We start from the raw sequence: 14,505 nt of genomic DNA, 5'->3' as shown, positions 1-14,505 counted from the left end.
AAACTGGCTTTCGAAGAGGGATGAGATAATCTAATCCAGCAAAATGTTAACGAAGAAGGAGCTTCTGTGAACAGATACTCTTGGCATATTGGGAAATGTGTACATAGAATGGATACCTGAAGGACCGCCTCTTTCCGTATGAACTTACCCAGACCTTGAGATCATAACCTGAGGCCCTTCTGCATGTGCCTCCTCCCTGAGAGATCCGGAGGGTGGCAACATGAGAACGGGGCCTTCTCTGTAGTGGCTCCCCATCTATAAAATGCTTTCCCCAGGGACGTTTACCTGGCGCCTTCATTATACACCTTTAGGCGCCAGACAAAAACGTTCCTTTTTAACCAGGCCTTTGGTTGATTTGATTGACATCCTATGCCATTTTAAAATGTTTTTGGGGGGGCGGGGTTTATTGGGTTGTTGTTTTTATTTTGATTATATATATTGTGGTTTTATATTTTGATTTTGTTCTGTGAACAAACACCCTAAGACCTCCGGGTATAGGGTGAAATATAAATTCAATAAATAAAAATAAAATAATGATGTAATTGAGGTGTGCATGTCCATTCACAATGAAATCCAGAAGGCATTGTGCATCCTCAACCACTGTCTTGGGCTGTGCATGCCTTATAAAATGAAACTTTCAGTTGGCCATGGAAAACAGGTCTCTCTCTGGCTACTAACCATTATGAAGAGATGCCCAGTCTTGATTTTCAGGGAATGTTTAGCTTTGGTTGCCAAACTCTAGGAACTTAAAATGAAGGATGGCTCTCACCATCATGCTCTGGTTAAGAATCTTTCTGGAGCAAATGGCTAGCCACTTCTGGAAGGGAGAGACCACTTGGATATAGCAGGAGTAGCCAACAGTGTGCCCTACAGAAGCTGCTGGACTCCAGCTTCCACCAGCCTCAGACAGCATAGCCATGTTAGATTTCTGTTATGCCAGTGTAGTTTTTGGAGTCACAAGACTCTGTTTACATTCCAGACTGTTGGACGTCTCACGGGAGACGGGAGACGGATGTTGATGTTACTGGTTTCCTGCTTCTTTGTTCGGTTGTTCACTGACTCTCACAGAGAGCAGATGCATATTCTTTACTGTCCTGCGTAGTTAGAAATAAACTTAGCGATGTAGAATATATTTCGGCTCCTTTTGCTGCTGTTTGGATACTCTGCGGAATGGGAACGTTCCTGAAGCCTCATCAAAGGCTTAGGTCGTTAATCACCATCAGAGGAGGAGAGCCTGATGGATTCTGAAGAACATCCGAGGAGGAGAGCTATTTCAGCTCGGTCGAATGGAATCTCTGACAAGCCAATGGTCAGGGATGATGGGAGTTGCAACCCAACAGAATCTGGTAGGTGCAACGTTGTCTACCGTTGGCCAGCGGGCTGAGAGGCTGGAGGAATGCTGGTCCTCTCCTTCCCAGGGTCTGCTAACTTACACATTAGGGATAGTGGTGTTCTGTGCCACGGTGCCCACCCATCAGGGGCACCCAGCAGCGGGAGTCCGACCAGGAACAGCTGCAAGGGCATGTTGGGCAGCGGTGGCTCTTCCTACGGCCAGCCGCGCTCTCTGGCTTCCTGCCTGGGAGAAGAGGCAGTGGCGGCGGCGTGCAAAGCTATGTGGCGCCCTTCTCCCTCCTGCTCGCCCCGTGGCAGTAGCAGGACTGCTGAGGAGGCCCGTGCAGCAAGTGAGCCTCGAGGTGCCCAGTGCATGGGGCAGGGAGGACGGGGAAGGGGAGGGGTGCTGAGAACGTCACCCCTCACCCCTTGCGACAAGGGAAAAGGTGGAGGAGGGATTCATTCAGATTTGGGGCGGTGCGAGGGGAAAGCTGAGCGGGGGTGCACTACCATTAGGTAGTTCGGAGCTAAGGATGGACTTGAGAGCGTGCTCTCCATGCAGTTAGTGGTTAAAAACAAACAAACACCAACAAAAAGCCAGTGTGGTGTAGTGGTTAAGAGCGGTAGACTCGTAATCTGGGGAACCGGGTTCACATCCCCATTCCTCCACATGCAGCTGCTGGGTGACTTTGGGCTAGTCACACTTCTCTGAAGTCTCTCAGCCCCACCCACCTCACAGAGTGTTTGTTGTGGGGGAGGAAGGGAAAGGAGAATGTTAGCCGCTTTGAGACTCCTTCGGGTAGTGATAAAGCGGGATATCAAATCCAAAAAACTCTCTTCTTAAAGACGGGGGCGGGTTTTAAGATCCTTTTAGATTCAGCAGGGCTTACTCTCAGGTAAGTGGTTAGGGCTGCAGCCTTTGTGACCTAAGTTTTGGATCCTTTTTAGGTTCAGGATGTCACTGCTTTACACCCATATCCACCCCACCCCGCACAATATTCGAAAACATCAGCTTTGTACTTAAACACAAATTGGCCAGGAACTTCATTCTCTGTGTCAATTTATTTAAAGAACAACAAACTGATGATTGCTTTAACTTTTTGATATGTAGTGATCTGAATCATGAGGATGAATTAGAAGAACTGCTGTGAGTCTTGAATGAGTCTTACTTTGGAACTGAGAACTTCGTTAGATTTTCTCCTGCCTTTTCATTTTATTTTGTTCTAAGGGGGCTTGTTGGAGATAATGTGTAAGTGTGGTGTCAGCTCCCTAAAAAAAAAGGTCAACAACTCTGGGGAACCTTTCCTTAAAAAGGTCAACAACTCTGGGGTCCCCCCTAAAAAAAACTCGACAACTCTGGGAAGGGGGTGCTGCTGGAGGGATCTTTGCACCAAGGCGCCAGGTATGTTTAAGACAGCCCTGGCTGTGCCTTTGCCCCTGCAATTACTTACCTCTTCTGGCTCCTCTTCCCGCTGTCGATTTGGTTTGGTGTAGTCGATGGGCCCATCCCATTCATCTTGGCGGGACGTGTGGCTGGACTGGGGTGAGGTCATGGTGCTGCTTGTGGCACTGGTGCTGTTTTGGCGTTGGGATATATCTGGGGATTTGATGCTGGGGCTACTGCTGCAGCTGCTGCTGCTGGGGAAGGCGCTGTCCCGTTTCCGGTGCTTGTTCATGCTTAAATCCAGAGTCCCATTTTCATCCACTTCAATGTCCATTGACTGAAATGAAGGAAACAACAGCCTTGACGTCGCTTTCGCAATCACCTTCAGTACCTGTTCAGGGCTGTCTTACCCATAGAGGCTAGTAGTGCGGGGCGCCAGGGCACCAAGTTCTGAAGGGAAGAGGTGGAGGCTGGATGTGGCACGTCCCGGCATCAGCTCGCCACCCTCGCCCACCTCCACCATGCCACACCGAAGCATTACCACGCCTGGAGCCTCCATCTGCCGTGGCCACCGTGGCACGAAGTGGCCAGCTGAACAAGGATGCGCTGCGTCCAGCCTCCATCTCTTCCCCACCAGAGGAGCCGCCCTCCAGCTGCTGCCCACCTCCTCCAGCCCTGCTGGCAGATCCGTCCTCCCTAAAAAGCTCTGGGAAATGGGGTGTGGGGTGTGGGGCCGGACAGAGTTTTACACCACGGTGCCGGATATGCTTAAGACGGCCCTGACCCTGTTGTCCCGACACCATAAAGTGGTGTGCCTCATCTGTCTGGCTATGCCACAGTGGACTTCTTGGGTTCTGATTTGTGGATGGCGACTGCATTAGATGCAGATTTGGTCCCTTTTGACTGCTATGGCTACTTCAGTGAAACCCACACAATTGCCTGCAGGAGAGTTCATGGCTGGAAGCGACCTCATAACTCAACAGGGGCTGAGTGGAAACACCACTTGTATGGATAGATTCCTCCTGGTGGGACATATACCTGAGACAGCCATGATTTGCACAATCACAATACTCCCTTTGTAAATGCAAATCACAAAAGATAAATGCATAAGCCCACCATGGCGATGCCAGTTCAAAGGATGCTTCCATGTGAATTTGGTACAAGGGGTGTGTTAGTCCAGGAAATATTTTTCTAGTGAAAATTTGAACAGGTTGACTCCTGAATTAGTTTTCTACAAGCATACATTTTATTTTGTATTGGCATGATGCTGACAAAGCAAGTCTTATTTACCCATAATTTCTTGGTCCAAAAGGCATAACTGACTTTGGCATTTAAAGTTGAGCAAGCCATAGAAATATTTTGATCCCTCCAACTTCCTGCTGCCTCACTTCAGTGTCCTTTATAAAGGTCACAGCAGCATACAAATTAAAGTTGACTGAAAGCTTTTTGAGTTATCTGGAAGCACCTGCAAGCTGAAACTTAAATGGGATGTGCAATTGGCACAACTTCTGACATATGAAGGATTGCCTCAGCCTCACCCAGTCCAGCAGTTACTATTGCTAAAGACCAAGTGTACAGTCATACCCTGGAAGTCGAATGGAATCCGTTCCAGAAGTCTATTCAACTTCCAAAACATTCGGAACCCAAAGCACGGCTTCTGATTGGCTGCAGGAAGCTCCTGCAGCCAATCGGAAACCGCGGAGCACCCGTCAGACATTCGGCTTCCAAAAGAACATTTGAAAACCAGAACACTCACTTCCGGGTTTTGATTGTTCAGGAGCCAATTTGTTCGGGAGCCAAGGCGTTTGGGATCCAAGGTACGACTGTATTTCAAAATGCTGATTTTGATCCATAAAGGTCTTATTCTGTACAAACCTCACATGTACCAAAATTACCACTTGAGACTAAACTGCAAGTGCCCCTCATCCCCTGGAAGTTAGTTAGGTGGTTATATGAGACTGGGCCATAGCTGGTCATGGCTACCCGGCTATTGGAAACCAAAATCATTCTCCACCTGGAAATCTCTGCTTTAACACCCCTCCCTTCAATTACTCATATCTCTGGTTTGGATGCGGGTGGCGTTGTGGTCTAAACCACTGAGCCTAGGACTTGCCAAATCAGAAGGTCAGCGGTTCGAATCCCCGCAATGGGGTGAGCTCCTGTTGCTCGGTCCCAGCTCCTGCCAACCTAGCAATTCGAAAGCACCTCAAAGTGCAAGTAGATAAATAGGTACCGCTCCGGTGGGAAGGTAAACCTATTTCTGTGTGCTGCTCTGGTTTCGCCAGAAGCGGCTTAGTCATGCTGGCCACATGACCTGGAAAATCTGTCTGCGGACAAACGTTGGCTCCCTTGGCCAGCAACGTGAGATGAGCGCCGCAACCCCAGAGTCATTTGCGACTGGACTTAACTGTCAGGGTTCCTTTACCTTTAGCTTTTTATCTGGTTTAGAAGCCCATTTCACACTCACCTTGCTGGGGAGATCTTGCTGTTTGGTGCTGAGGTTCTCAGGCATTTCCCAGCAGCGAGTGGAGAGGTTCAAAATGGCAGTGGCAGCCATATGCGCAGCTTCCGCATCGTGGGAATAGTCGAAGCCTGTGGATGAAGACGAAGTGCTCTTCACGTAACTGCTGGAGGGACTGTGGCCGGGGGAAGAGGCCTTTGGAAAAGGTTTGGCTGCAAAAAGGGAGTAACACAGGGGGGGTGATGTATGAAGGTTGGCAAAGGACCAGGTGCAAAAAAATAAAATAAAAAATCAATCCTGTGCAGTAGGCTTCTGGAGCCGGAAGCCTCATTTCCAGGGCCGTCTTTACCCGGGGGTGCAAGGGGTGCAGGGCACCCGGGCGCTGAATTCTGGGGTGTGGGTGTGTGCCAGTGCCCGCCGCCGGGGGTAGCAAATGCGAAAACTGAAAAGGCAACCATTGGGCGGCAACGCAAGAGAATGCAATGTCGCTGTCGCGGGGTCTCGACGAGACAAACCCTGCCGGGTTCCCGATACCCTTAGAGGTTTGTCCTCCCCCTCGAAGGGGAAACTCGGGAGCTCTCTGCCTTTCGCTGGCAGGGCTGGAGCAGGAAGCTGCTTCCCTCGGGCCTGGTGGCGGAGAACAGCATCTTCCTGGCCACTGGCAATCGGGGGGGGGGGGGGATGGGGGACGATGACGCTAGGCAGATCTTTGCACCCCGGCTGTTCATATACTAAAGACGGCCCTGCTCATTTCAGATTTCAGTTCGGGGTGAGGGTAGGGAAAGGATTTGGCAAGTTTCAGCAGCACAATTTTGAATACACTCTGTGCAGAATTGAAAATTAGAGCAAGGAATTTCAGGAGCAATAACTCCAGCCGTGTTACCAATACAGAACTTGCAAAAATACAGTGGTACCTCGGGTTAAGAACTTAATGCGTTCTGGAGGTCCGTTCTTAACCTGAAACTGTTCTTAACCTGAGGTACCATTTTAGCTAATGGGGCCTCCTGCTGCCGCTGTGCCCCCGCTCTGCGAATTCTATTCTCATCCTGAAGCAAAGTTCTTAACCCGAGGTACTATTTCTGGGTTAGCGGAGTCTGTAACCTGAAGCGTCTGTAACCTGAAGCGTCTGTAACCTGAAGCATATGTAACCTGAGGTACCACTGTATATTAATATATATATTTAAAGCAAACAAAAGGAATTGATGCTTTGGAATAAATACCTAACACACAGGTGTGGAAAAAGTGGCTGTGGGATGTTTTCTCTCCCTTTGTGATAATAGAACTCATGGTCATTGAATGAAATTAATTAGCAGTAGATTTAGGACAGGAAAAATAATGTGCTTCTTTGCACCACGCGTAATTAGTTGATAGAATTTGCTGCCACCAGATGTACTGATGACTGCTGGCTTCGCTTAAGAGGAGATTAGATAAATTCACAGAGGATGTTTTTCCCCCTCCCCTAAACAGTGTTAGCCACAAGGGCTATCAGAAACCCGGCTTAGGCTACTGAATGTTGCAGGGCTGGGCTACTATTCACATCCTGCTTCTGGACTCCCCCAAAGCACCTAATTGGTCACTAGAAATGTGACTAGTTAGACCTTTCGATCTGGTCCAGGAAAGGCTCTTCATCTTTTCTTAACCAATGACACTGCTGTATAAAATGATGTGAAAAGAAACTGGGCTGTCGAGGAGAGCGAGAAATATATGAGCAGGTCCTCTTAAGGGTGAAAGGTTTAGCCACTAACTGAGTGCACCATCAAGTTCCCAGAACACTGCAATCTTCTCCATTAAAACTGTATTGCCGGATGCCTCTGAGGAATTCAAAGGGGTGGGAAAGAGGAAAGCTTCGCCTCTCTGTCCTTTTTCTTTCCCTCGCCCACCGGAACGCATTTAGCAGGATGAAAATGGGCACACTTCACACTAGTTTTTGCCTTGTGGGAACAACATGCTCCCCTGGCCCTCAGAAAAGCACAGTGCTTTCCCTCTCCCACAACGGAACAATTGCTCAAGGTTTCACACGAGTCTCTCTCTCTCTACATATAACCAGCATCTTAACACAAACAGATCCCAAGAGGAAGGCTGTGCAGAGAGAGCAATGGATTGATTCCAACCACATCCTGCTCAGAGTAGATTCATTTAAGTTGGTCATTCATTTTACTGGGCCATTTCCAAGAAGGTTCAGAAACTGGCAACTGAAATCATCAAGGGGGTGGGTCAACCGCCCTGTAATGAAAGGTTGCAGTATTTGGGGGCTTTTTAGCTTAGGGAGAAGGCAAGAAGGAGCTGACTTGATAGGAGTTATAAAATTACGCAAGGCATGGAAAAAGTGGCTAGATCATTTTCTCTCTCTCCCCCAGTTGTAACACTAGAATTTGTGGGCAGCTAAGGAAGCTGAATGCTGGAAAATTCAGGATAGGTATAGGATGGTATTTCTTCACAAAGTGCATAGTTAAATTACTGCATTGGCCTGAATATAAGCCACACTTTTTTTTCTTTCCAAATTCCGACAGTGGAAAGTTAAATTTGTGACCTTACAAAAATTGGCTTTTACGATATCGCTGCCGAAAAAGAAATATGGTAAAACGAAACGGGTGCGAAATTCTGCGGAATTTTAAGGGAGCAGCTTATTTGTGCATATTGTCTTTCTCTCTCCCCCCCATGAATTTTAAAGGTGCAGCTTATTTGCGGGTGCAGCTTATATTCGGGCCAATATGGTATGAGAACTCATGCCCACAGTGATGGCTACCAACCTGGATGGCTTTAAATGAGGATTAGCTAAATTCTTGGAGGATAAGGCCGTGATGGCTATGCTCTGTAGAGGCAATACGTGTCTGAATACTGCTTGCTGGAAGCTGCAAGAGCAGCGGTTCTCAACCTGTGGGTCCCCAGATGTTGTTGGACTACAACTCCCATCATCCCTGAGCTCTGGCCTTGCTAGCTAGGGGTGATGGGAGTTGTAGTTCAACAACATCTGGGGACCCACAGGTTGAGAAAGGCTGTGCAAGAAGTTAGGGCTGCCATATGTCTGCCAGATTTTGCTGGACATTACTGAGATTTCAAAGGCGGTATTGACATCCTGGGGGGAATTTCCAAAAGGTGGTGTTTTGTCCTGGATCTTAGGCAAGTCAACCAACTTTTTTTGGCATTTTTGTAAAAACAGAAAAAAGAAAAAGAAAAAAAGCTCAACAGTTTGGGGATCAACAATCTTTGGATATTCCTAAAAAAAAAACCTCAGCAACTTTCGAGGTGTCCTGCTTTCTACTTTTTGAAATATGGCAACCCTACAGGAAGGGACAATGCTCTTGTGTTCTGGTTCAGCTTTTGGGCTGCCCCTGAGAATAGGACGTTGGTCTGATCCGGCACGTTCTTCTTGTGTTCTTAGAACTTATTTGGATATAACCCTATGTACTTGATTTTCAAAGGCTACTATCACCAGGATCAGGGATAAAGCCTGTACTTACAAACATCTGTTTGAAACCCAGTGGTTGGCTACACGTTGATGTGGAATAGAGAAACTGGGCAGGGAAGGGTTAAAGAGCCCCCCACCGACCAACTCTACACTGAGGTGCTTTTTCAAGGCAAAAAAGGACCGTTGGGTTGCATTACACATGTTTGCAGGTAACAGTTAATTTGTCCCTTGTAAATAACTAAAACACAGATTTGCACAATGAAATGGATTGACAGAAGGTTCAGGATAGACAAGAGGCTGAACTTCTGCAAAAAATAATAATCAGTTTATGAAATCCATTGCCACAGGATTTGGTGACAGCCGATAGCTTAGTTGTGTTTTAGGAATTAGACTAATGTACAGACTGTGGGTCTATCAGTGACTACTAGCCACAACAGCAAAATGGAACCCCCTGGTTCAGTGGGGTAAACCATGGGGATTCGTAGTTGTTCTGTGAAAACAGCAAGCTGGACCAGATCGACTTTGGGTCAGATCCAGCATAGGGCAAGACTTATGCACCACCAACAAGAAACAACAAAATACCCTCCAGGACATTCCAAAGCAGTGTATGTGACCAGCCCCAACTTACATTTAAAGGCTTTAGGTGAGGTTTCGCTAGTCTGAATCTTTGGGGCAAGCATGCGTTTGCCAAAAACCTGAGCATCAAAACTTGCATAATCGAAGGTGACCTTGGAGTACTTCTCCAGCTCCTTGGCCAAGTTGGCCCTTGGCGTGGCAGGAACCATATTGGGCCTGTAGCTCCCGTACTGAGGCACCTCCAGTTGCTTCACAAAGCACATCGGCCTGAAGAGGACGAGAAAAGAAGAGACTGAGACTCGCGCAGAACGTTTCCATTCCGGGTGTAATTTCGCGGGGAGGCTTTTGAAAGACAAAAGATGAGTTATCAGTGTTAAGGAAGGAAAGCAGCGGGTACTTTGAGCACAGAGAGTGTAGAATATGGCATCTATTGTGGGGAGGTGAAACCACGTGGAGAGATTTAGAGATGGAAGAAATACTATAAACAGGGGTGCAGGTTTTTTTTTTGCAAGAGGATTATAATATATTTTTTTTAAAAAAATGATTGTAACTACCATGTCTAGTCAAGCGAAAGGATTTCCCCTTGCACAACAGGAATTCATTCTTCTCCATGCCTGTGTCACCCCCAAATTTGTTCCAGAGGGTTGGAGGATCCCATAGAACAAATTTAAGGGGTGCATGGGGGTAAAGAAAGGGGCGAATATTCTGTTGTGCAAGATGAAATCTGGTGGGAGAGACTTTGCGCTATGCTGGATTCCACCCACAGTGTAGTAGTTTGTTCCAAATTTATAAGCCCGTGATGGAAGAGGTTTGGTGTGTGTTTGAGTGTGTGATATTACCGTTTCTAGTCTGGCTGGCACAATCTGTAGTCAGCTGGTGAAGGGGTAGCATGAGCAAGCATTTTTATTTTATTTTTTTAATAGTTCTAAGTGCCTCTTAAATTTTATTAATAATTTTTTTTCCATTCTTTATCATCACACTTTCATCCTGGGACGTCGAATAACTTACAAAAAACCTCCACACCATTCAGTCGAAAATCTAACAATAACATGCATCAAAACCATCCTCTTATTAGTTTTGCATAATAATAATAATAATAATAATAATAATAATAATAATAATTTATTTATATCCCGCCCTCCCCAGCCGAAGCCAGGCTCAGAGCGGCTAACAACAGTAAAATGATACAACATTCTAAAAACATTTCATTATAAAATTAATTCAAATCAGATTAATGGCAACTGTTAATATAACAGTATATACTTTTGTCCCTACTCATTTATCCTAATCTCCCCCCTTCCTCCCTCCCCTTTAACACCTCCCCCCCCAAAATTCTCTCTTCAAATCTTTAACCATGTGCACAGATTATTCATTCTAATTTGGATGCTTGGGTTGGCTTCCCCCCGCGCTATCCAATTCCTATAACTTGTCCATTTATTCAAAATCTTTTGATATTTCCTTTCCCATGTATCTTCCGTCATTACCTGTTCAAATATATCACGATTATATGTATTCAAAAGCAGTCATTCCACGAGCAAGCATGCTAAACTCTCTGATCGTTAAATCAGAGACAAGTTCTGCTCCTGAAAGCTACACAGTCGTAAGAAACAAAAGGGCTTGGGGATGTGTTAACAATATAACAGAAATTGAAATATTGGATTGTGGCTTTCTGCCTCTATCCTCATAATGTCAATATGATAGCTGTAATTCTCTGTCAGTTTGCAATGCAGTGTAATCAGTACGGACGCAGTACGGCTGCACTGTGAAAAACCCTTTGGCCTGTAGTCTCAGCACTAATTGATGCTAGAGAAGCCATTCGTTGTCCTCCCATGCCCTGCCTAGAAACATCAATTACTTTTTTTATAACTTTGCAGAGACATTTGACAGTAAGAAAAGCATCAGCAGGAACAAGATATGCTGGCACTTACATAAGTGGTGACTTGCTGTTCTTTCAGAGATATTATATTATTGGTGGCGGTTGAGGGGAGGGAGGGAAGAAGAGCAGGTGGCTTGGGATCTGCTTGTCCACTTACCTGAGTATCCGATCAGAATTTGAGCTGCTCTTTGATGGGTCACCACTTGGGGGCTGCTGCTTCTCGTGAGATTTGGCTAGTTTTTCAGCAGCGGCGATGGGGCACCCGGATAAGCTGTAGGAAGGAAGGAAAGAAGGAGGAAATGGGAAAATGGCATGAGAGAGAAAGGGAGGAAAGTAATTTTTGTGTGTGTGTTACATTTTTTTTTAATGTTTAAATTTATTTTTTATTTTTACCAACAACCAAAACACAAACAGTAAAACCCCGCAGGCGGCTGATACATTGGTCACACATAATCAATAATAACATATTCAAATCAACCATATGTACAATTTTATATACATTAACACTCCTCCATCCACAAGGTTTATTTAACTTTTAACATTTTAATTGCCCCAAATTGTTCAAACCTACCCAAATAATTCAATATCTTAGGGAGGAAAGTAATAATAGAAATACTGCACTCTACGGCAAAGCCTTCAACATTTCTCTGATGAAAATAGGGACGTCCTATTTAATAATAATAATAATAATAATAATAATAATAATAATAATAATATTTATACCCCGCCCATCTGACTGGGTTGCCCCAGCCAACATATAAAAAACATAATAAAACATTAAACATTAAAAAACTTCCCTACATAGGGCTGCTTTCAGATGTCTTCTAAAGGTTGTACAGTTGTACCTTGGAAGTCAAACGCCTTGCGAGTTTAATGTTTTGGCTCCCAAACGCAGCAAACCCGGAAGTGAGTGTTCCGGTTTATGAGTGTTCTTTGGAACCCGAATGTCTGACGCAGCTTCTGCCTTGGTTTCTGAATGTTTTGGAAGTCAAATGGACTTCCGGAACGGATTCTGTACGACTTGCAAGGTATGACTGTATAGTTACTTATCCCCTTTGCATGGGGGTTGCATAACTGCATATCTTCCAATATTTCTCCGATGAAAAATAGGGATGCCCTAACATGCCCTCCATCATTTCTCTGAATGAAAATAGGGACGTCCTAAGGAAAAGCAGGACATTCCAGGATCAAATCAGAAACTGGGACGGTTTCTGTAAATCCGGGACTGTCGCTGGAAAATAGGGACACTTGGAGGGTCTGCTATGGCAGACTTCCGAAACCTGGTACCGTCCCAATGTTAGACTGCAGTTCTCACCATCCCTGCCCATTAGGCATGCTGGGCTGATGGGTGTTGTAGTCCAAAAAGATCTGGAGGGCACCAAGTTGGGGAAGGCTTCACATGCATTGCCGTGCTGTAATCCATGCAAGAACTGGGTATAATGGGTCAGTAAGTATTATTCTGGGATGCGGGTGGCGCCGTGGGTTAAACCACAGAGTCTAGGACTTGCCGATCAGAAGGTCGGCAGTTCGAATCCCCGCGACGGGGTGAGCTCCCGTTGCTCAGTCCCTGCTTCTGCCAACCTAGCAGTTTGAAAACACGTCAAAGTGCAAGTAGATAAATAGGTACCACTCCAGCGGGAAGGTAAACGGCATTTCCGTGCGCTGCTCTGGTTCGCCAGAAGCGGCTTAGTCATGCTGGCCAAATGACCCGGAAGCTGTACGCCGGCTCCCTCGGCCAATAAAGTGAGATGAGCGCCGCAACCCCAGCATCGGCCACGACTGGACCTAATGGTCAGGGGTCCCTTTACCTTTACCTTTTAAGTATGATTCTAATATTGGAAATGGAAGAAGGGTAAGGGATACGGCTTGCCTAAAGCCATCTAGTGACTGCATGGCAGAGGTGAGATTAAAATCTAGTGGGAGCCGGCACAGTGAGTCTTGCTAGCAAAACTGGACTTTCCCCTCTCTTCTAAACATACAAAAACTTTCTGACAGTGAAAGCTCCACAGTGGAACGGTTTCCCCCGGGAGGCTGTGGACTGTCCTTATTTGGAGGTTTTTAAGCAGAGGCCATCTGTCATGGATGCTATAGCTGAGATTCCTGCATTGCAAGTTGTTGGACTAGATGAGCCTTGGGATCTATTCCAACCCTGATTCTACTTCCCCCATATAAGTTCTGTGGGTGTCAGAGGTACCCCTAGAACAGCACACAGAGGGAGGAGAGGGGAGGTTGTTCCATCCAGGGAGCAGAAATTCTTGCACCAATGACTTCATGATCAAGTGGGGATTTGAGTCCGTCACTCTAACCATTACACCACACTGTCTTCCTGGAGTTCTTATGCAATGTGGCAGCTACATAAATCAAGTGGGTAACGAAATACGGAGAAAGCAAAATGACACACAGAGAGGGATCTGAAATACTTTCCTTGAAGCTTGAATTTGTTTTATTCTGGATTGTTTCATTTGATGTGTTCATGCTTTGAGGGTTTTTTTTTTTCTCTTTAAAATATAAAGCGGTATAGAAACGAAATGAAAAATAAAACAATGACGACAATTGTAACAGTGCGATGTTGAATTCCACCCTTTGTTTCCCCGAAGCAATATGAAATGTAGATAGCAGCTTTATGAATGCCAATAGTCCAGGACTTAAGCTGAGCTGGCCAACAATCTTATTTTTGGGACGCAATCTATGTTTGCATAATCCAGCAAAAATGTGTTCACATAATTAGGGCTGGCAGGCTGCCACCTGGACATACTCTATAAAGAAAAAATGCATGGCGTGGGGCAAAAATAAATTCTAATTTGCTTCAGCAGGAGAGGACTGGATAGGGCAGGCAGCAATCATAGGCTGAGACAAGCCACAAAACCCTTGCAAGAAACTGGGCAACAGAATTAAAGTTAAAAAGAATTCTCCACATTGCAACTTGACAACCATAGTCAGCTACAGTGATTTAGGTCACTATCCAATACACTCATTCCATTACTCTTGTACAATGAAACTTTCCCCTCTCTCATCCCTGAATGCACATCCTACACCCCCCCCCCCCAAATCTGCTCCAGAGGGTTGGGGTAACCCTCAGAACATGGCTGGCTAGTGCTTCAAGCCAAACTGATCTTCTCAGTTAATTGAAGAAACATCTATTTTTTTCTTCTGATCTAGGCCCACAAAAAAGGGTACGTTTCTTGTCCCCAGTCCACTGCACAAACAACGTTTAACAAACTGAGCAACTGTGTGTGCCATGTGTGACACCTTTGATCCAGTGAATTCAGTGAGATCCTAACCTGATCCTGTTGCTCTCAACATTTTCCAGGGAAACAACGATTCTTAGAGATTGCCTAGATTCTTACAACCATTTGCATATAACACATTCCCTTCCCAAATAGGTCTTACAATCTGTAGAATCTGTTTCTGAAACCGCTTTGTATCGTACAAGAGAATTCCTACACTGCAGTTAAGTCATGCAAATA

At 45.7% G+C, this 14,505-nt stretch overlaps 1 protein-coding gene across 4 annotated transcripts in view; it reads right to left on the bottom strand.

The window, feature by feature from the left end:
- MYT1 (myelin transcription factor 1) overlaps window positions 1-14,505 on the bottom strand; it is a 179,402-nt gene that overhangs the window by 58,866 nt on the left and 106,031 nt on the right. For 3 of the 4 annotated variants that reach the window (XM_079978960.1, XM_079978962.1, XM_079978963.1), the window contains exons 10-13: window positions 11,196-11,309; window positions 9,215-9,429; window positions 5,184-5,389; window positions 2,784-3,053 (exon numbers count right to left, since the gene is read on the bottom strand). In XM_079978960.1, coding sequence (XP_079835086.1) covers window positions 2,784-3,053; window positions 5,184-5,389; window positions 9,215-9,429; window positions 11,196-11,309 — 805 coding nt within the window. The remainder of the gene's footprint in view (window positions 1-2,783; window positions 3,054-5,183; window positions 5,390-9,214; window positions 9,430-11,195; window positions 11,310-14,505) is intronic. The other variant, XM_079978961.1, reaches the window with a different exon arrangement.

The sequence above is a fragment of the Podarcis cretensis genome, assembly GCF_951804945.1.
Source record: "Podarcis cretensis genome assembly, chromosome: 6".
NCBI classification, from domain to species: Eukaryota; Metazoa; Chordata; class Lepidosauria; order Squamata; family Lacertidae; genus Podarcis; species Podarcis cretensis.
This window is presented reverse-complemented; position numbering and strand designations above follow the sequence as displayed.